At 46.9% G+C, this 21,730-nt stretch overlaps 1 protein-coding gene across 1 annotated transcript in view; it reads left to right on the forward strand.

Annotated features, from left to right (window-relative positions):
* ttc28 (tetratricopeptide repeat domain 28) overlaps window positions 1-21,730 on the forward strand; it is a 62,689-nt gene that overhangs the window by 32,756 nt on the left and 8,203 nt on the right. The window contains exons 3-25 of the mRNA XM_034297042.1: window positions 4,530-4,677; window positions 6,757-6,920; window positions 7,012-7,120; window positions 8,191-8,321; window positions 9,672-9,893; window positions 10,122-10,310; window positions 10,555-10,651; window positions 13,842-14,038; window positions 14,147-14,300; window positions 14,391-14,562; window positions 14,688-14,856; window positions 16,498-16,658; window positions 16,826-17,314; window positions 17,798-17,993; window positions 18,099-18,179; window positions 18,298-18,423; window positions 18,510-18,636; window positions 18,819-18,928; window positions 19,109-19,238; window positions 19,441-19,686; window positions 19,852-20,005; window positions 21,095-21,214; window positions 21,474-21,621. Of these exons, the coding sequence (XP_034152933.1) occupies window positions 4,530-4,677; window positions 6,757-6,920; window positions 7,012-7,120; window positions 8,191-8,321; window positions 9,672-9,893; window positions 10,122-10,310; window positions 10,555-10,651; window positions 13,842-14,038; window positions 14,147-14,300; window positions 14,391-14,562; window positions 14,688-14,856; window positions 16,498-16,658; window positions 16,826-17,314; window positions 17,798-17,993; window positions 18,099-18,179; window positions 18,298-18,423; window positions 18,510-18,636; window positions 18,819-18,928; window positions 19,109-19,238; window positions 19,441-19,686; window positions 19,852-20,005; window positions 21,095-21,214; window positions 21,474-21,621 (3,840 nt within the window). The remainder of the gene's footprint in view (window positions 1-4,529; window positions 4,678-6,756; window positions 6,921-7,011; window positions 7,121-8,190; window positions 8,322-9,671; window positions 9,894-10,121; window positions 10,311-10,554; window positions 10,652-13,841; window positions 14,039-14,146; window positions 14,301-14,390; window positions 14,563-14,687; window positions 14,857-16,497; window positions 16,659-16,825; window positions 17,315-17,797; window positions 17,994-18,098; window positions 18,180-18,297; window positions 18,424-18,509; window positions 18,637-18,818; window positions 18,929-19,108; window positions 19,239-19,440; window positions 19,687-19,851; window positions 20,006-21,094; window positions 21,215-21,473; window positions 21,622-21,730) is intronic.

Here is a 21,730-nt window from a genome sequence, read left to right on the forward strand (position 1 = left end):
CAATGTGTAAGCGATTTGAGTAGCCTGTGTGAGCTGTAGTCTCCAGTCATCCACTCTCCTCTAACACTCACTCTGGGACAATTATTAAGGACAGATCTCCAGATAAGCATCCTTCCTTTCTTCAGAGGGCCAATGCACTGATGAGGATGACAGAATGGCGGGGGGGGGGGGGCTACATTTTACCTGTGCCAAGACACAGAGGTGGTGCTGTGTGTGGGTGTGTTTGTGTGTGTGACAGATTTTCATGGTTTACAGTATAGACACACATACACGCACAAAAAGTTAGACTCTATTAGCTCTCAGCACGTGGTCTAGCACCATTAGGCTTGATGTGACACAGTCATTTGTAATGTTAAATAATTCAGAGAAACATGTTAGGCCCACACACACACACACACACACACAAACACAGAGAGAGAGAGAGAGCGAGAGAGAGAGACGCACACATACGGCTTAAGCACGCTGTAAAATGCATCTAAAATAGACTGGTGTGTGGACATTACATTAAATATTCAATAGTACTGCACTGCTTGTGAGAGGGCAGAGAAAGCTATAATAACCAGGCGAAAGAGAGAGATTGAGGGAGAGAGAATGTGAGAGAGAGACAGTCTGAGTATGTGAGAGAGAGACAGTCTGAGTATGTGAGAGAGAGACAGTCTGAGTATGTGAGAGAGAGACAGTCTGAGTATGTGAGAGAGAGACAGTCTGAGTATGTGAGAGAGAGACAGTCTGAGTATGTGAGAGAGAGACAGTCTGAGTATGTGAGAGAGAGACAGTCTTGAGTATGTGAGAGAGAGGTGTGTGTTTTCTTTGAAACAGCCAGTGTTGTTCATAACATGGTTTCAGAGGTAGGGAAACCAAATGTCACTGTAACTGAGAAGGCCAGGAGCAATATAGGAGAATATCTGTAGAGAGAGAGAGAGATGGAGGGCTAGAGGGAGAGAGAGGGACATAGATCCAGATGAGTGTGTGGGATGTGTTCCTCTTCTCTCCTCATAATCTCATTGCAGCATCGCGTGGTGCTGAACTGAACATTGTATCGAAGGGTAATTGGCCGACGGTGAGCGTGAAATTATCACGTGCTAGCTGGTTCTCCAACACACACACTCACACACCCGATCAACAATTGAATTACAGCTGGAGCTGTTACCGATGAGCAGAATTGAGAGACAGAGAGAAGGATAGAGGTGCGTGCCCGTAGCACCTGTTTTTCTGCGCAGTGCTGACAAGCACAATGTGAGAACACAGTACAGCGGAAGGCTGTTTGGAAGAGACCACAGCCCATGAAGTGGGGGGGATGGAGAGACCACGGCCCATGGTGTGGGGGGATAGAGAGACCACGGCCCATGGAGTGGGGGGGATGGAGAGACCACAGCCCATGGAGTGGGGGGGTGGAGAGACCACAGCCCATGGAGTGGGGGGGGTGGAGAGACCACGGCCCATGGAGTGGGTGGGATGGAGAGACCACGGCCCATGGAGTGGGGGGGATGGAGAGACCACGGCCCATGGAGTGAGGGGGATGGAGAGACCACGGCCCATGGAGTGGGGGGGATGGAGAGACCACGGCCCATGGAGTGGGGGGATAGAGAGACCACGGCCCATGGAGTGGGGGGGGTGGAGAGACCACGGCCCATGGAGTGAGGGGGATGGAGAGACCACGGCCCATGGAGTGAGGGGGATGGAGAGACCACGGCCCATGGAGTGAGGGGGATGGAGAGACCACGGCCCATGGAGTGAGGGGGATGGAGAGACCACGGCCCATGGAGTTTGGGGATAGAGAGACCACGGCCCATGGAGTGGGGGGATAGAGAGACCACGGCCCATGGAGTGGGGGGATAGAGAGACCACAGCCCATGGAGTGGGGGGATAGAGAGACCACGGCCCATGGAGTGGGGGGGATGGAGAGACCACGGCCCATGGAGTGGGGGGATAGAGAGACCACAGCCCATGGAGTGGGGGGATAGATGCTGTGCTCATCCCATGCTGAATTACACAAACAAACAAAACAAAAAAGAGCTGAAATTGGCTCAGTCAATCACTCACACACACACTAGTGTCCTCCTTCACTTGAGTAGTCAGAGTCGACGCTTCTTCTTTGACACTGGCTCGTTTATTCCCCATGTGGCCCAAACCAATTCCCTTCTTTTTATCCTCCTCCTGATCTTCGGACTCATTCCCCTACTTCTCTCAGACTCGTAAATACACTATTGGCGTTCCTTACTCCCCTGACACACAAACACACACACACACACACAATAACACATCTACACAACAGCACACGCTCAGCGTACTCATCCTGTTAGAGGCCAGCCTGGCTTTTTTACACAAGTAATTAGACTGTCAATCAAAGTGTGTGTGTGTGTATTGGTACTTTGTTTTGTGTTTGTGTGTGTGTGTGACCTGTAGGTTAATGGGGGAACACAAACCCGCACTACGAGAGAAGTTGCAGTAGATTTTGGTTTTTGATTCTAATGGTGAGAGGTCACAGCAATGACACTTTGGAATGAGGGGAGGGGTTGTCAGGGCCGGATTTTCAATGTGCAATTAGTTGTTGTTTTGCCCCTTCGTTCCCCTCTCCCAATGTGGATCTGTACGAAGCAGACCAGGAAAGAAAGCGCTAATGACCCCATTCCCAGAGGAGAGAGCGAGCGCTTTAAATACTGATAAATCTATTCCTATTTTTCCCCTTCGCTCCAGACTACCTCCCAACTCACAGCCTACAGGAAAATGGGTTACTAATCTGTTTCTGTCTCTCCCGCTGTATTCCTGGGTTCACCCTCTCACTAATACACTTCTTAATTAGTGTTAATTTCTCCACTTAGCAAGACAAGCCGTCAGTTGTTAGGGCCCTGGGGAGCGAGCTACCGCCAGGACAGCCTTAACCTTGGAGACTTGTTCTGATTCGCCTTCTGCAAAAATATATTCCCATTTAATTATGTGAATCACTAAAGGTTTTGTTGTTGTTCTGCCTCTGGTGCAGATACTGTACACACATTTATTCATTCTCAGACCGTGAGGAACTCCAGGTCAGTTTAATTCACTTTGTGGTTTGACTGCACTACGCTAATGGAGAGCTGTACTGGTGTGGCGAAGCAGAGGGGAGTTGAGTTGTGGTAGTAATTAAGCTTTTCAACACCCTGTGTCTCTCGGCTGACACAGTCACTGGCAGACACACACAGTGGATCTGTCTTCGGCTCTGCGTGTCTTTTCTCATCTCTTTCGGTCTTGTCCCTCCATCATCCCCTTCCCCCAGCACTCGCTCTCCTTTTCTCTCTCTACTTCCCTGACTCTACATCACTCCTTTTCTCTCTCTACTTCCCTGACTCTACATCTCTCCTTTTCTCTCTCTACTTCCCTGACTCTACATCTCTCCTTTTCTCTCTCTACTTCCCTGACTCTACATCTCTCCTTTTCTCTCTCTACTTCCCTGACTCTACATCTCTCCTTTTCTCTATCTACTTCCCTGACTCTACATCTCTCCTTTTCTCTCTCTACTTCCCTGACTCTACATCACTCCTTTTCTCTCTCTACTTCCCTGACTCTACATCACTCCTTTTCTCTCTCTACTTCCCTGACTCTACATCACTCCTTTTCTCTCTCTACTTCCCTGACTCTACATCTCTCCTTTTCTCTCTCTACTTCCCTGACTCTACATCACTCCTTTTCTCTCTCTACTTCCCTGACTCTATATCTCTCCTTTTCTCTCTCTACTTCCCTGACGCTACATCTCTCCTTTTCTCTCTCTACTTCCCTGACTCTACATCTCTCCTTTTCGCTCTCTACTTCCCTGACTCTACATCTCTCCTTTTCTCTCACAACCCCTCTCTCACTACCTCTCCTTTTTTCTCACCTCCTCGCCCCTCTCTCTCTGTTGCATTGCCATCTGTTCCTGATTAATGGAAGTATGAAGCAGTAATTGAAGCATCTGTTCATCCAGCGCCCATCATCTGCCCCACACACGCGAGCACACACACACACCTCTTATTTCATGTTTGCTATGTATCAGCTCAACTCTGGCATCAGTCTGACTTCTGCCTGAACCATCCCTCCAGCAGGTGGCCTGTGGGTGGAGGTGGTGTAGAGGTGGTGTTCATACTACACCACATAAGGTAGCAGAGGTTCTGTGGGAGCTGCCAGACATGTGCTAACAGACAGGGTGAAAGATTGGTGGGGGGAGGGGGCTGACTATGTGCTGTCAGTGTCTGATTTGGCATCACTATAGTACTGGTGGGGGGGCTTTGAGTATAGACTGATGCCGGCATACGCACGCACGCACGCACGCACAGTATTCCAGCAGCACTAATTGCTGATTTAGCTATTAAAGTTTCCTCTGATCTCCTCTCTTTCTTTTAACAGTGTGACTCTAATTCTTAGAATATTCTTAGTTTTAATAGACATTATTTCAATTTTTATTCATTCATACGAAAATAGTTAAATACATTCTGTTTCACCAAATATGATGAGAGCAAAATGAGAGACCATCAAGGAAGATCATGAATAACTGTTAAATATCCCTCTCTCTTTTTCAGGCATACTTCCGTCAGGGTGTGGCCCTACAGTACCTTGGTCGGCATGCCGACGCCCTGGCAGCGTTCGCCTCTGGTCTGGCGCAGGACCCCAAGAGCCTGCAACTGCTGGTGGGCATGGTGGAAGCTGCCATGAAGTCACCGCTGAGAGGTAACCACTGGGATTGACTTACGAGCTTTCTGCTAAGATACGGTGGAACTCAAAAGTGATTGGAAGAAAGAAGTAGAGATATCTTCTAACTCAAACGTTTGAGGAAGATAAACTTGAGATATTGTTTAAGTCAAACCTTTGAGGAAAAAGATTTAAACAAACGCTAGAAGAAGAAAAACTTGTGGTTTGTTTTCAACACAAACGTTCAAAGAAGAAAAAGTTTAGATGTTTTTTACTCAAACGTTCAAAGAAGAAAAAGTTTACCAGTGTAACTCAAAGCTTCTAATGACATTATCCATATTGAATCAGTCAGCTTCACTCCTGTTAGTGAGAAAACCAGAGATGCTGTGTGGGTTTAAAACCAGAGATGCTGTGTGGGTTTAAAACCAGAGATGCTGTGTGGGTTTAAAACCAGAGATGCTGTGTGGGTTTAAAACCAGAGATGCTGTGTGGGTTTAAAACCAGAGATGCTGTGTGGGTTTAAAACCAGAGATGCTGTGTGGGTTTAAAACCAGAGATGCTGTGTGGGTTTAAAACCAGAGATGCTGTGTGGGTTTATAACCAGAGATGCTGTGTGGGTTTATAACCAGAGATGCTGTGTGGGTTTAAACCCAGAGATGCTGTGTGGGTTTAAAACCAGAGATGCTGTGTGGGTTTAAAACCAGAGATGCTGTGTGGGTTTAAAACCAGAGATGCTGTGTGGGTTTAAACCCAGAGATGATGTGTGGGTTTAAAACCAGAGATACTGTATGGATGTTTAAGAACATTTCCCAGATAAACTTAGTAAGATGGAGGTTCCATCAGTTTGAATGATCATTCCTTTATTTGTTTCACCCTTTCATTTATCAACAATCTAGTACTTCTTTATCTTCCTAGAATGCCCAAGGTTGAGATGTGGGGGTGGCAAACACACAGAGAGGAAAGACATTAAGGAGAGATGTCAGAACAAAAACAGAAAGAGGTGTATTAGAAAGGAAGTGAGAGGTAGAACTGAGGATGTGTGAGGTAAACATGTCAGAAAGAGGAGGAAAAGTGAGTTGACTGACGAGACAATAGCAACAGAGAGGGATAGAGTAGTTATCCTAATTAGATCCCTTGTTCTCTCTGTAGTTGATCTGCCGCACGCACACACACACACACACACACACACACAAGAAGTGCCCTCTTTAGGTATTGGTACAATAAAATGGCTATTTTTGCTGTACACACAAGGCATGTGAAAATATTATTAAAAGATTAATATGAGGCAAAAGTACAGTGTCACCTTTTATTTCTGTCTGTTTCAACATATTGTATATTTGACCTGTTTTAACTAAGAATATCAGCACTGTCAGAGTTCCTTCCACCCATTTTATAAGAGTAGAGGTATTGAGACATTTGGCTCACAGGTATTTCTTATTGATCGGGGGTTTCCTGTTGCATTGATTGTTGTCACAGAGAAGTGTAGTCTCAGTTTCATCCTTTGCTTTTACCCTTTGGAGTCTGCATTTGGTGTCAGTAGGCATTATCCAACTTGAAGACTCATCTGTATTGATGTAATGAATGATGGCAGCAGCAGAATGAATTCAGGAGTGTACAGAAGCATCTTGGCTCCCAATGTACAGGTAAATGGGCAGCGCTTCACAATGCAAGATGACATAAAACACACTGCCAAACCAAACAAGGATTTCATCAGGGCACAAAAGTGGAATGTTTTCGACTGGTGAAGTCAGTGTCCTGATTTAAACCTGATTTAACATGCATTTCACTTGCTGAAGAGATGATTGAAGTCAGAAACTCTCCAAAACAAACTACAGCTCAAAATGGGTGCAGTAAAGGCTTGGCTGATCTTTTCAAGAGTGATTGCATGCAAAGGATTTGCCACTAAATATTAGCTTTTATACTCCTTACATTTGCTTTACGTTGATTTGTCCTAATACTAATGCCTACATGAAATGGGCACTTATGGAGGGCACTGTATCACTATAATCTATTTGCCAATTTCGCTGACAGTGTAGTCCTATACTATAAAATACTATACTTATAACAGGGAGTTCATTTGGTTACCTGTCAAAGGGCTGTTGTGTGTTTTTGTCGTAGACTCACTGGGACCCACTTACCAGCAGCTTCAGAAGATGAAGCTCGACAAGAGTCCGTTCGTGGTGGTGTGTGTGATTGGTCAGGAGCTACTGACCGCTGGTTACCACGGCGCCTCAGTTGTGGTCCTGGAGGCGGGGCTAAAGATCGGCACATGCTCTCTGAAGGCAAGGAAGTGTGTGTGTGTTTCTATTATGTGTCTGATATTATGTGTGTTTGTGAGATAATCACCGAGGTTCTCCTCTTTGTCTTCTGAAGCTCCGAGGTTCAGTGTTTTCTGCTCTCAGCTCTGCCTACTGGTCGCTAGGCAACACAGAGAAGAGCACAGGATACATGCAGCAGGACCTGGAGGTCGCCAAGACGCTAGGTACACCCACACATACACACGCACACAATGGTACAGTATGTACACACAGATACATATATGTTATGGTGGAGATAAATGCCATTGTACATTTGACTCTACACCACAATAATTGCACTAACTGGTAAATGGCATTTACAATAGGCGCTGTCATCAGGTCCCAAACCAAGGGGCTCATGTTTGTGAATCTCCTTCACTACAGAAAGTATGTTGTCCAATCCCAGAAAAATTCACTTTTTGAGCATTGAGTTAAATAATAGCAAATGTACACATACAAGTCATCAATCCTAACCTCATGTCTCTCAAATGTCATTGTAGTTTGGAAAACTCTGGAATGGCCAAAATTCGGTTTAGTAAATCATTGGAGGCCAGAAAATAAAGTGGTTTCAATGTAGCCTAGTCCCTATTTTAAGACAGACAATGAAAAATGTAGTTTTAGATTTTATCTAACCCAAGTGTCTTCATCATTAATGGCAAGTAAATATGTTACTCCTATGGGTGACAAAATGTATATCCCTAATGGACATAAATATGTTACTCCTATGGGTGACAAAATGTATATCCCTAATGGACATAAATATGTTACTCCTATGGGTGACAAAATGTATATCCCTGATGGACATAAATGTTTGCCGCACTATGGAACTCTCACTTTAGGGTCTGGTGAGGAAGTGGAGGGTCTGACAGGTTGCGGCATGGTTCTAGGTTGCAGGGGCAGAGTTCGGTACACAAGGGCTCAGCCTCATCCAGGTGAATGGGTGGGATGTCGGGAAGAGCTGACATGTCTCTCCCATGTAGTGACTCCTCGTGATAGGTTCAGGTGACCACAAACTCAATTACGGTTGTTGGTCGGGGAATGAGCTCTCCTTATGGCATTTATGTGTTCCTGGCTGAACGAGCAAGGTGATTAGTATCAGAGCATCAGAGGTCGAGTCTCGACCTTTGAATCTCTCAAACAGCTTGGAAGTTGTCGAGATGAGGCAACGCCATTATCATTACAAAATGTGTGGGTGTGTGAAAGACGGGGTGAACATTTGAATACAATTTCTTATGACCAAACCCACCCGTCTCAGGTGACCAATCAGGCGAGTGTCGGGCTCATGGGAACTTAGGAGCCGCCTTCTTCTCCAAGGGTAACTACAGGGAGGCTTTGACAAATCACAGACATCAGTTGGTCCTCGCAATGAAACTCAAGGACAGAGAGGTACCTATGTGTGTGCTTGTTTTAGTGAGCTTGTGCGTATGTGTGTTTGCACGATCACACTTGTTCTTATGTCTATGTGGCTGTGTATTTTGTGTGTGTGTGTGTGTGTGTGTAGTCACTTCATTTTTCATTGCACATCTACTCTTAATCCACCCCTTTCTATTCAGGAACAATGCTGACTTTCTCTCAGTCAGAGCATTGTGACAATATAACAATGTCTGCCCTTGAGCTGCACCTCTCTTTCTGTTCATGACTGGAATACAATGTGAAGGAATAAAAAGCAAGACTTTATACTATGGTGAAAGCAAAATGTAAGTTATTTAATCTGACTGTACACTTAGCACATCCGACAGTGTTAGTTATATAACTCGACTCTACACCTGGAAGATCTGACAGTGTTCGTTATTTAACTAGACTGTACACCTAGAAGATCCGACAGTGTTCGTTATTTAACTAGACTGTACACCTAGAAGATTTGACAGTGTTCGTTATTTAACTAGACTGTACACCTAGCAGATTTGACAGTGGTAGTTATTTAACTAGACTCTACACCTAGCAGATTTACAGTATTCATTATTTAACTAGACTGTACGCCTAGAAGATTTGACAGTGGTAGTTATTTAACTAGACTGTACACTTAGCACATCCGACAGTGTTCGTTATTTAACTAGACTGTACACCTAGCAGATTTGACAGTATTCGTTATTTAACTAGACTGTACACCTAGAAGATTTGACAGTATTCATTATTTAACTGGACTGTACACCTAGAAGATTTGACAGTATTCATTATTTAACTAGACTGTACACCTAGCAGATTTGACAGTGGTAGTTATTTAACTAGACTGTGCACCTTGCAGATTTGACAGTATTCATTATTTAACTAGACTGTACACCTAGCAGATTTGACAGTGGTAGTTATTTAACTAGACTGTACACCTAGCAGATTTGACAGTGGTAGTTATTTAACTAGACTGTACACTTAGCAGATCTAGTTATTTACCCTAGCAGCATGTGAGTGTCAGTACAGCTGTGTTGCCAAACGGTCGAGTGTTGCTGATTGGTGATTTTGTGTGGTTCTTGTGTGACTGTGTATTATTATCTATCTTTTTTGCGTTTATTGTAGTAGCGATGCCTTTCAGTGTGTTACATATTACACTGCGGCTCATCTCTCCCACACGTTTCTTATTGTTTAGACAGTGTTTTGTGCAGTGTGTCTTTCTAAGATGCCTCCTGTGGCCTCCTCATGTCAGTTTCTATGTGGCCCGATAGCAGCCTCAAGGTTGGAGTAGCCAATTCAAATGTCAGGCCTGAGTGGAGAAATCTAACATGTTTGCACGTGTGTCTCTAGGCGGCGTCCAATGCACTGAGCAGCCTGGGCCACGTTTACACGGCGATAGCGGACTACCCGAACGCCCTGGCCAGCCATAAGCAGTGTGTGCTGTTGGCACGGCAGACCCAGTGCCCACTGTCTGAGGCTCGCCAACTGGGCAACATGGGAGCAGTCTACACAGCGCTGGGAGACTTCACCAACGCTGTGCAGTGCCACCAGCATCATCTGGAACTTGCTAAGGTGCCGATCAAATAGACCCGTCCAACACTGTGGATGAGCCAGTGTTGAGTTGAGTTCTAGAGCAATTCAGTCCGTTCAGGAAGTGAACTAGAATTCCTAGAAGTCTTTCTGAGGCGTTTTTTATGTTTATTTTAAGAGCTTGCACTTCTTGGGTGTCTGTTGTCAGTGTACCGTGTTAAAGCGCTGAGCTAACCAAACGTTGCTGTTGTCATCTGACACGATGCGCAGACTCTGGGTAATGGTCGGGAGGAGGCACGGGCGTACAGTAACCTGGGCAGTGCCCACCACAGCCAGAGAGACTTCGACAAGGCTGTCTCCTACCACACCCTGGTGCTGCGGCTGGCCCAGGAGCTGGACGACCGGACCATACAGATGAGGGCTTACGCTGGCCTGGGACACGCTGCTCGTTGCATGCAGGTAGTAGGACACACACACAGAGATGTACATACATGCTGACGCACCTTTTGAGAAACATATGAATGGTTTGGTGTATGAAATGTGTGTGTGTGTGTATGCTGTTCATACACCAGGTCCCACACACAGCATCGTTTCACGTTATGAATATATTTCAAACATGTTTTTAAATCTGTGTTGTCCAGCAGAGAGTGTTATCCGGACTAGTGAGTGATTTTCATACTTGTTCGTGCCGTCTGTTGTCCAGGACTTGGAGAGGGCAGGACAGTACCACCAGAAGCAACTGGACATAGCAGAGGAGCTACAGGACAAGGCTGCACAGGGAAGGGCTTCATCCAACCTGGGTAAGAGATGACCACAGCTTCCTATAGACACTGGCTCTGGCTCTCTCAACCGGGGTAAGAGATGATCACAGTTTCCTATAGACTCTGGCTCTGGCTCTCTCAACATGGGTAAGAGATGATCACAGCATCCTATAGACACTGGCTGTCTCAACCTGGCTAAGAGATGATCACAGCATCCTATAGACACTGGCTCTGGCTTTCTTAACCTGGGTAAGAGATGATCACAGCATCCTATAGTCACTGGCTCTGGCTCTCCCAACCTTGAGAAGACATGATCACATGTCTTCTGGGATCCCCCTCGGGACCAGAAGGTTGTGCATTGGGAAACACAACAGATACAAGAGCTGACCTGACCAGTTCAATACTCTATCGACCAGCGGCTTAAATGCGAGCTGGAGAGATGCCAGGGCTGTAAAACAAAGAACAGCAGTAGAACCCATCACTCTCAGTCGATCTCAGCCAGTAAGAAAAGTTTTGTGTTTATTTGGCATTGTTTCGTTCCCCTACACACACCCCTGATCTGCTCTCAAGCCCAGGTATGACAGCAGGAAACCAGAGCTGGGTGCTGTCACATGACTCCACTGGTGCCCTCTGGCCAATCAACACTCATGTTTTATTTACAAGATTCAGGGATATTGCGACCATGGCGATATCTGAAACCGGCTGAATCTGACCCGACTGCTGAGTGGACAGTTGACTACCTTTGTGTGTCTGTGTGTGTGTGTGGTCTTTTTGTGTAATCTCAGTGTATAATCTATGCTTGTGCAGAACTGCTGACTTCGTTTTTTTTTACCAAATCTTCGTTCTAAAAAACATATTTCTTTCATTGTTAAAACAGATTATTCCTGATTGATCCATAAACTAATAATGAACAGTGTAAAAACTCTTCAGACCTCTATAAATCCTCCAAAGTATACCTTCATGGTGTAAATGGTGAGCCTTCACCATTTCCAGTTCAACCTTAGCTTATCTATTACATTTTTTTTCATGCATCCATCTGGCATTTCATTAAGAGCTTAAGTAGGTCATTGGCTGAAGGAACATTGTAGAACTCCTTAGTGGTTTGTGACTGGACCATTTAAAGCTTCATTTACATAATGTTGGTGTTAGCAGGCTAACGCTGCCAGGGGAGTCGGACATGTCTGAAGGCTTGCCCGACACCTAGATAACTCACAACTGAATCACTACAAAGTACACAGACACAGAGGCCGGTATACACTACCATCCCATCAGGGAGAATGAGGCCGGTGAGTGATTTCCTCAGTAAGCTCTCAGTGCTGCCTCAGCCAAATACCCTATCATAGGACCCCGAGCGACATTACATTATTTATATTCTGCTAACTCTGCTGGCTGTTTAGAGCTGCTCCTCATGAATACCTAAGCCTTCCGTCGCCCCGTCGCCACCCCACTGACATGCCCCCATGGCAACCCTCAGGTGAGTGGGTGGGTGGGGGTGGGTCTAATCCCGGGGAGGAGGGGGCTGGGTGTTGGCGCGTGGTAGTTTTTCATTCGACTGTGCGGGTTGCTCCGTAATCCTCTTACTTTGAAACCCATGAAAGGGTCACTCTCCCTCTCCCTGACCCTTTACCCCACCGGAAAGCGCTTCTTCATCCACAACACCCTAGTCTAATGTGTTTCAGCATTTTAGCACTTTTTAGGCGAGGTCCTGCTACAGTCCTCTCTGGATGCCGTGTTTGTCCTTGGATGGCGATAGATAGTGTGTGAGACTGTGTGTCTTTGTCAGCGTAGTCGAGAGACACAGTGAGTGAGTGTGCTGTGGGTGTTCATTTACAGGAATTCCATTTCACGCTTTAGCCTACTGAATCAGGCTCCTCTCTCTCCGCGGTTCACACACACACACCACAGATTTGTATCAGCCAGAACACACTAGCTGAACGTTAAAGTTATATACGGCAATATATAGATCCAGTTTTTAGGTTATTGTATACGCCATTCTGGTACTGGGTTTGAACCCTTTGGCTTCCAGAACAGCCTGAATTATTTGGACATGGATTCAACATGGATTTGGAAAGGTTCCACAAGGATATTGGTCCGGGCTCCTGCAGTTTACTATTGTTGTCGTTCCCCTTTGACCTCTCTCAACAACAAGCCATTTTTAAACACAAGACTGCTGGTGAACAGATGTTTTTGTTTGTCACAGCGTTCTCTGTAAACCTTACACCAGGAGTATTTAAATCTACCTTACACCAGGGGTATTTAAATCTACCTTACACCAGGGGTATTTAAATCTACCTTACACCAGGGGTATTTAATCTACCTTACACCAGGGGTATTTAATCTACCTTACACCAGGGGTATTTAATCTACCTTACACCAGGGGTATTTAAATCTACCTTACACCAGGGGTATTTAAATCTACCTTACACCAGGGGTATTTAATCTACCTTACACCAGGGGTATTTAATCTACCTTACACCAGGGGTATTTAATCTACCTTACACCAGGGGTATTTAATCTACCTTACACCAGGGGTATTTAATCTACCTTACACCAGGGGTATTTAATCTACCTTACACCAGGGGTATTTAATCTACCTTACACCAGGGGTATTTAAATCTACCTTACACCAGGGGTATTTAAATCTACCTTACACCAGGGGTATTTAATCTACCTTACACCAGGGGTATTTAATCTACCTTACACCAGGGGTATTTAATCTACCTTACACCAGGGGTATTTAATCTACCTTACACCAGGGGTATTTAATCTACCTTACACCAGGGGTATTTAATCTACCTTACACCAGGGGTATTTAATCTACCTTACGTGTTCAGGGGCCTGTTGTTCCTCTGTTCCACCCCATAATGAATTGTGACCACCTGGTGTCCCAGGTCTAAATCAGTCCCTGTTGAGGGGCTTGCAGTGAACAAACTGAGTGGAACTCTTAAAAACTGTCATGTCATAACAGCCCAGTAAGGTGGGTTTCAGAGTGCCTCGCAACGCAGATCGTACCGGGACACACGTCTTGCCCTTCCCAAGGTTTGGTCGTGCTCCGTGCTTTGATGCGTGCCTGCTGGCTTTTTGTAGCTGGTCCTGCTAGATGTCTCTCTGTCCTCCACCTGTGCTTCCTCCCCTCCTGTCTCAGGCATTAAAACCTCCGTAACGCTGCTGCTCCCCGGGGCGTTCAGGGCTGTTAAAATGGCTGAGCGTTCCACGTCTCTGTCCGCAGGTATAATCCACCAGATGAAGGGGGAATATGAGACGGCGTTGAAGTACCACAAGGCCCACCTGTGTCTGGTGCAGGAGCTCGGGGACTACGCTGCGGAGGGCAGGGCCTACGGGAATATGGGCAACGCCTACAACTCCCTGGGGATGTACGACCAGGCTGTTCGCTATCACCGGCAGGAGCTGCACATCTCTCTGGAGGTGAGGAGGCCCGAACACGCACAACAGAGTGTTTCAGGGATTCGTAACCAGGGGGATGTTTCCTAGGATGTCGGACCCACCAACGTTGACTGTTCTCTCTCCTCCCAGGTAAATGACCGTCCCTCGCAGGCCTCCACCCACGGCAACCTGGCTGTAGCCTATCAGGCCCTGGGCGCTCACGACCAGGCTCTCCAGCACTACCTGCACCACCTGACCATCGCCCATGAGCTACGCGACACTCAGAGCACGGCCAGAGCGCTAGGTAGCGGACGGGCGTGCGGGCTAACAAAGGACGTGCTTTCTGTTCATACCCTGGTTGATACCAAATGGTGAGTTGTGTCCTTGTGTTCAGGTAACCTTGGGAACTTCCACTGCTGCCGAGGGGAGTACGTCCAGGCCGTCCCCTACTACCAGCAGTACCTCACCCTGTCACCTCAGCTACAGGACATGGAGGGGGAGGGCAAAGTCTGCCACAACCTGGCCTACACACACTACTGCCTGGGACAGTACAAGGAGGCCGTCAGGTGGGGAACACACACGCACGCGCACACACTCTGAGCATTGTTTTGACCTTTTCCAAATAAATACACATAAATACAAGTGTGCCCTTTCAAATGTAAACAGGTCCTTTTTGTCCTCCTTCAAACAGGTATTATGAGCAGGATCTGGCCCTGGCTAAAGACCTGGGGGATAAGTTGTCCCAGGCCAAAGCCTATTGTAACCTTGGTCTGGCTTACAAGGCCCTGGGGGAATACAGCAAGGCTGAGGACTGTCAGAGGTGCCTGCTGGCCCTGGCTCAGACTCTGAACAACACACAGGTACAGTGGATATTAAAAGTCTACACACCCCTCTTAAAATTCCAGGTTTTTGTGATGTAAAAGAATGAGACAAAGATAAATTAATGTCATAACTTTTTCCACTTTTAATTTGACCTATAATGTGAACAATTCAATTAAAAAACAAACTGAAATCTTCGAGGGGGAAAAATGAAAAATAAAAACCTTACAATAACCTGGTTGCATAAGTGTGCACAACCTCTTATAACTGGGGATGTAGCTTTGTTCAGAATTAACCAATCACTCACGTTAAGTAGAAGTCATTACACACCTGACATCATTTAAATTGACTCTGATCAATACCAAATAAAGTCCAGCTGTTCTAGTAGGATTTTCCTGACATTTTCTTAGTTGTAAAAGAGGGTGCAGAGAGCATGGTCCGCAGAGAGCTTCCAAAGCATCAGAGGGATCTCATTGTTAAAAGATATCAGTCAGTAGAAGGCTACAAAATAATTTCTAAAGCATTAGATATACCATGGAAGACAGTGAAGACATTCATCATCAAGTGAAGAAAATATGGCACAACAGAGACATTACCAAGAACTGGACGTTCCTCCAAAATGTATGAATAGACAAGAAGAAGAGGTTTCCAAGAGGCCTACAGCAACATTAAAGGAACTGCAGGAATTTCTGGATGTGTGCTACATGTGACAACAATCTCCCGTATTCTTCATATGAATGGGCTATGGGTTTGGTGGCAAGACAGAAGCCTTTTCTTACAAAGAAAAACATCCAAGCCCAGCTGAAGTTTGCAAAAACAAACATCAGGTCCCCTAAAAGCTTGTGGGAAAATGTTATGGTCTGATGAAACCAAGGTTGAACTTGTTTGGCACAAAAACAACACTACACATCACCCAGAGAACACCATACCCACAGTGAAGCATGGTGGTGGCAGCATCATGCTTTGGGGCTGTTTTTCTTCAGCTGGAACCGGGGCCTTAGTCAGGGTGGATGGAATTATGAACAGTTCCAAATACCAGGCGATTTTGGCACAAAACCTTCAGGCGTCCGTTAGAAAGCTGATGATGAAGAGGAGGTTAACCTTTCAGCACAACCCAAAGCACACATCCAAATCCTGGCTTCACCAGAAGAAGATTAACATTTTGGAATGGCCCAGCCGAAGTCCAGACCTGAATCCAATTGAACATCTGTGGGGTGATCTGAAGAGGGCTGTCCACAGGAGATGTCCTCGCAATCTGACAGATTTAGAGCGCTTTTGCATTGAAGAGTGGGCACATCAAAAGGTGCTTCAACAAAGTATGTGTGTGTAGACTTTTTATATCCACTATAGACACAGTCACCAAGACAACACACAGGTAGACGCAGTCACCAAGACAACACACAGGTAGACGCAGTCACCAAGACAACACACAGGTAGACGCAGTCACCAAGACAACACACAGGTAGACGCAGTCACCAAGACAACACACAGGTAGATGCAGTCACCAAGACAACACACAGGAAGACGCAGTCACCAAGACAACACACAGGAAGACGCAGTCACCAAGACAACACACAGGAAGACGCAGTCACCAAGACAACACACAGGTAGACGCAGTCACCAAGACAACACACAGGAAGACGCAGTCACCAAGACAAAGCTGTTTATGTGTTTGTGTGCAGGCAGTGTTCCGCGCTCTGGGGAACTTAGGGGATGTGTGTGTGTGTCGGGGTGATGTGGCTGGGGCAGTGAGGTTCTACCAGCAGCAGCTCACCTTGGCTCAGGAGATCAAGGGACACAAGATGGAGGCTGATGCCTACTCTGCGCTAGGCTCCGCACACAGGTAGCTTCCGAATTCAGTTATGCACCATTCACATGAGATGAGTTCACATGAGATGTGTTCACTTAACATGAACATCAAACAGTGTTGCCTTATTGACTGTTATGAGTTATTTATCATTCTAGTGTTTTAAAGTAATTAATGACTAGGTGCTATTTCCCCTACTCCAGACTCCTCCGTCAGTACGACCTGGCGCTCAACTTCCACGAGGAGGAGCTGTCTGTCCGCACATCTCTAGACGACCAGCGGGGGCAGTGTGGTGCTCTGGGTCGCCTGGCAGCTGTCCACATGGCCCTAATGGACTATCCCACGGCCTTCCAATGCTACCAGGCTCAGCTCGCCCTGGCGCAGGGTCTCAGAGACGCCAGTGTGGAGGCACAGGTCCAGGGCAACATGGGCATCACCAAGATGAACATGGGCGTCCTGGAGGAGGCCATCGGCTACTTCGAGCAGCAGTTGGCCATGTTGGAGCAGCTGAGCGGGGCTGAGTGTGTTCTGGACCGAGGCAGGGCCTACGGGAACCTAGCCGACTGCTACGACTCGCTGGGAGACTTTGAGGAAGCAATAAAGTACTATGAGATGTCTCTGACTGTGGCTCAGAGCCTCAAGCATGTTCAGGACCAGGAGAGAGCCTACAGGGGACTGGGCAATGCACACAGGTAAGACACATTCCGTTTATCCCTCTATACCTGTCTGTGCTCTCTCATCTCTCTGTACTCTCTCTCTTTGTCTCTCTCGTACTCCCTGTACTCGCTCTCTCTCTCTTTCCTGGTAAGGGAAGGACAGAGTAATGACAGAACTAGTTGTGTAATTGCCCTGATAAAAGCTGCAGCTCAATCCCCGACGCACCCTCTTTTACATTCACTACCCCAAGGATAGATCCGGTTATTTTGGTCGCATACTAGCAAAATCAACATTTGGAATTATAAACTCCTTTGTTTTCTATATAGCTCCCTGTGGACAACAAGAAGCTTTTATGTTTGGAGATAGGGAGGCCATTTGAGTGTTTTTAATGTCTCATTACGAGTACTTTGTTTGCTTAACATGAAATGCATTTATTGAGTAATTGATTGGGCACATTCTCATCTTCTGCAAGCTAAACAGGCTCCTTTTGTTTCTCTGTCTGTCTCTCTCCCTTTCAGATCTCTGGGTAGTCTGCAGCAGGCGTTGGTGTGTTTCGAGAAGCGTCTGGTGGTGGCCCACGAGTTGGGTGGAGAGGCCGGGGGAGGAAAGGCCCAGGCCTACGGGGAACTGGGAGACCTCCACAGCCACCTGGGGAACTATGAACAAGCTCTGTCCTGCCTGGAGCATCAGCTGGACATGGCGTGCAGCGCGGGGGTAATACTGCCACCTCTGGGAGGGAAGGCAGGGCCAATCGCTTCTGTTATATGGACTCTTTACGTTAGTCAAGTACATTGTTGACTATAAATCTATTTGTCCCAGGATCGGGCACTAGAGGGCGCTGCGAGCGGGGCCCTGGGTGGTGTCTACCAACTGATGGGAGAGAACGAGTCCGCTCTGCAGGTAGGTGGCTTTCTAACTGTAGTCTTTTTATATTCCTTGTACAGTTGTCTACTGTCCATCTGTTTGTGTTTCTAACCATTTTTCTCTCTCGCTCTCCCTCCCCCTCCCTCCCCTCCAGTGGCACCAGAAGGCTTTAGAGATTGCGGAGGAGATGCAGTGTGGGAGGAGTCAGGGCAAGGCCTACGGGAACCTGGGCTTGACCTACGAGGCGCTGGGAAATTACGAAAGGGCAGTGGTCTGTCAGGTAAACACACGCGACCGGTAGGCTATCGTGTTCCGTCCACTGAACAACGCGGGACTTGAACTTTGTGTCTGTCGCCATGTCAACAGGAGCAGCACCTGAGCGTGGCCGCACAGAACAACGACCTCGCAGCCAAGACACTTGCGTACGGCAGCCTGGGGAGGACACACCACGCACTGAAGAACTACACACAGGCTGTCATGTACCTGCAGGAAGGTGGGAGGACCGACAGAGGGAAGGGTTGTAGAGGGAGCGATGGAAAGGGCCAATCAGTGATGTTTGTCCCATTCTCCTTTCATCTCACTATCTGTATCGCTCTCTCTCTCGTTGTCTCTCTGACTGCCTCTCACTCTCTGTCTCTCTCACTCTCTGTCTCTCTCACTGTCTCCCTCTCCCAGGTCTACGTTTGGCAGAGCAGTGTGGGAGAAGAGAGGAGGAAGCTAAGATCCGTCACCGGCTGGGCCTGTCACTATGGGCCAGCAGCAACCTAGAAGAAGCCCAGCACCAGGTACCAACCTGTTTCAGAAGCTACGTTCTCCTGGGTCCTGGTGACACCTGCTGGTGCACTGTGGAACTGGGATTCAAACCTGAGGGGTTTCTTTGTTCCCTATACTGACAGTAATGGGTGTGTAGTCAGGTGTGAATTAGTGTGTGATCATGTTGAGGATTGTGTTTTTTCTGTCTCCAGTTGTACAGAGCGTCCGCGTTGTTTGAGTCAATTCGCCATGAGGCGCAGCTCAGCTCAGACTACAGGCTGTCTCTGTTCGACCTGCAAACCTCCTCCTACCAGGCTCTCCAGAGGGTCCTCGTCAGCCTGGGTAACACTCTTTCTTTACTTGCTGTCTTTTTTCTGTCCTTCTCTTTTCTCCCTTCTATCCAGCTCTCCCCCTTTCTGTCTCTCTTTTATCAGTTTCTGTCACCCTTTACTTGACCACTTTATTTTCTTTCCTCTCTTGCTCCTTTTATCCCTCGCTCCTCTCATTCCTCGCTCCTCTCATCACTCGCTCCTCTCATCCCCAGGCCACCATGACGAGGCCCTGGCGGTGGCGGAGCGGGCTCGGACCCGGGCTTTCGCTGACCTCCTGGTGGAGCGACAGCAGGGTCATCAAGCCCCTACATCTGACCCCTATAACCCGACCCCTGACCCTTACTCCCCAGTTACCATTGAGCACATCCTGGATACGGTCAACAGCCAAAAGTCACTAGTGCTGTACTTCTCTCTGGCCGCAGGATATCTGTACAGCTGGCTGCTGGCCCCCGGAACTGGTAGGCATACACACACACAACACATACATACATACATACATACAACACAACACATAACGTATAACAAATACATACAACACAACACACACACACAACACTCACTCTACTCACAACACAAACACAGACCTACTGTAGCTCTCTCACAAGTGTCGACCTTGTGTGCAGGTATAGTGAAGTTTCACGAGGTGTACCTGGGGGAGGGAGGATCTGAGCTGCAGGCCTCAGACATCCAGGGGGGAGGAGCTAGTGGCTGGCAGACTCTGGAGCAGCACATTACTGCAGCAAGAGAGGCTCTGGGAGTGGACAACTACTACTGCAGGTGTGTGTGTGTGTGTGTGTGTGTGTGTGTTACCCTTGCCATGATATCTGTTTTATTGAAAGATTCCTATTTGCTTCACTGAGAGACCGCTCTTTTTCACCTGGCTGGATGCTCTTTCTGTCTGAGATTTTAGTACTATATCTTTGGTCATTTGCAATCTAGAATATCATATTCACTTTTTATAGTTGTGTCCATCTTGTCCATGAGTTTCCAGAAGACAGGCTGTCTTCTGGAAACTCATGAAAATCATTAAGTCAACACTGGCATTAGCTAAAACACCAAATTGATAGTTTATATCAGTCAAAGATTATTTGAGACACCAGTGAAACCCAAAAGCGTCAGTAAATGTGTTAGATCAGCGTTTCTCAATGCTGCTGCTGGTCCTTGGCTGTAAACCTCCAGAATAAGGCCTTTTGATGCATTGTTGCTTCCTTCAGTGAACCAGAATTACGCAACAGCAATTTTTTCTGTTTAGCGGTTAGGACATACATGTGCTTTCTATTGAACTCCTATGAATTTGAGCTTTGGAACGGTTTGAGCGCCCACAAGATATGTAGGACATTTTTAAAAGGACTGTGGTAATATTGCAATTTAAAGCAATTTATGTCTTTCCATTATTATTCAATCACTTGATGATCTTTCCTGACATTTTCATGAACTTTCCAATACCATTTTGATTGTAAATACAAACCATGTACTTAAATCTCTCAGATTATAAAGCCATGCTTTGCCAGTTCCTGGTCCTAAGAAGCTTTGAGAATCTCGATGTTAGATTACATTAAATCCTTAATTCTGGTGATTTACTGGTACAACTTTTCCAGTAGTATACCCTCCCTTTGCAGACCGTCAGAGAGGCTAACTGATCTTTTAATAAGGCAGAGAGAGTCCATCACACCTTGGAGAGTAATCAAGTTTAATATGGCACACAGCGTTCAGCGGCGCCAGCACTGTTGGTTGCTTTGTAGTGGGACTCCATGTGTTGTGTCAGCAATTGTTCCGCCTCATTGTTCTCCACCCCTGACAGTGCCTTGCTGTGTGCGCGTGCGCGTGTGTGCCCGTGTGTGTGCGCATGTGTGTGTGTGCACCCAGCAGCGAGACAGAGAGTGAGGCTGGTGATCTGTCAGAACATCAGTTTGAGGAGCGATTGACCTCCACCACCGATCCTACCGGCTACCTCCGCATGGTATCCAGAAACAACATCTTCAAAAGGTCTGTGTGTGTGTCTGTGTGTCCTGCAGAACGTCTGAAATGTCACCATAATTCAAGTAAAGTCAGGTGGTTTATATGGAGTGTCCTGCCTTACATTCCTATGCAAGTCTACTTGTTGACACCCTTAGCCGTGTCCAACGAATCCTGTACGGTTCTTCAGTCTAACTTCCCTTTCTTCTAGCAACCGTTGGGGTTAACTTGTGACCGTCCACGGCAGCTGTCCCTTCACAAAACGCACGTCTGTTGTCTGTTTGTCCAGGAGTAGTCAGAGTTTGTCCAGTTTGGTCAGTTCTACAGTGTCTCCAGGGAGAGAGACCCCCTCATCTCCCAGTAGAGCTCCACCCAGCCCCCTCACCAAACCCCCCCTACGTGCCCTTCACCACCTTCTCATTGCGCCGATGGAGGAGGTAAGTGTGTGTGTGTGTGTGTGTGTGTGTGGGTTCACCATAACAACACTATATTTTACCATTTGATAGAGATTGATTTGTCTGTACTCACCCTCCCTCCCTGCGTCCT

Source organism: Esox lucius, chromosome 14 (assembly GCF_011004845.1).
Source record: "Esox lucius isolate fEsoLuc1 chromosome 14, fEsoLuc1.pri, whole genome shotgun sequence".
Taxonomy (NCBI): domain Eukaryota; kingdom Metazoa; phylum Chordata; class Actinopteri; order Esociformes; family Esocidae; genus Esox; species Esox lucius.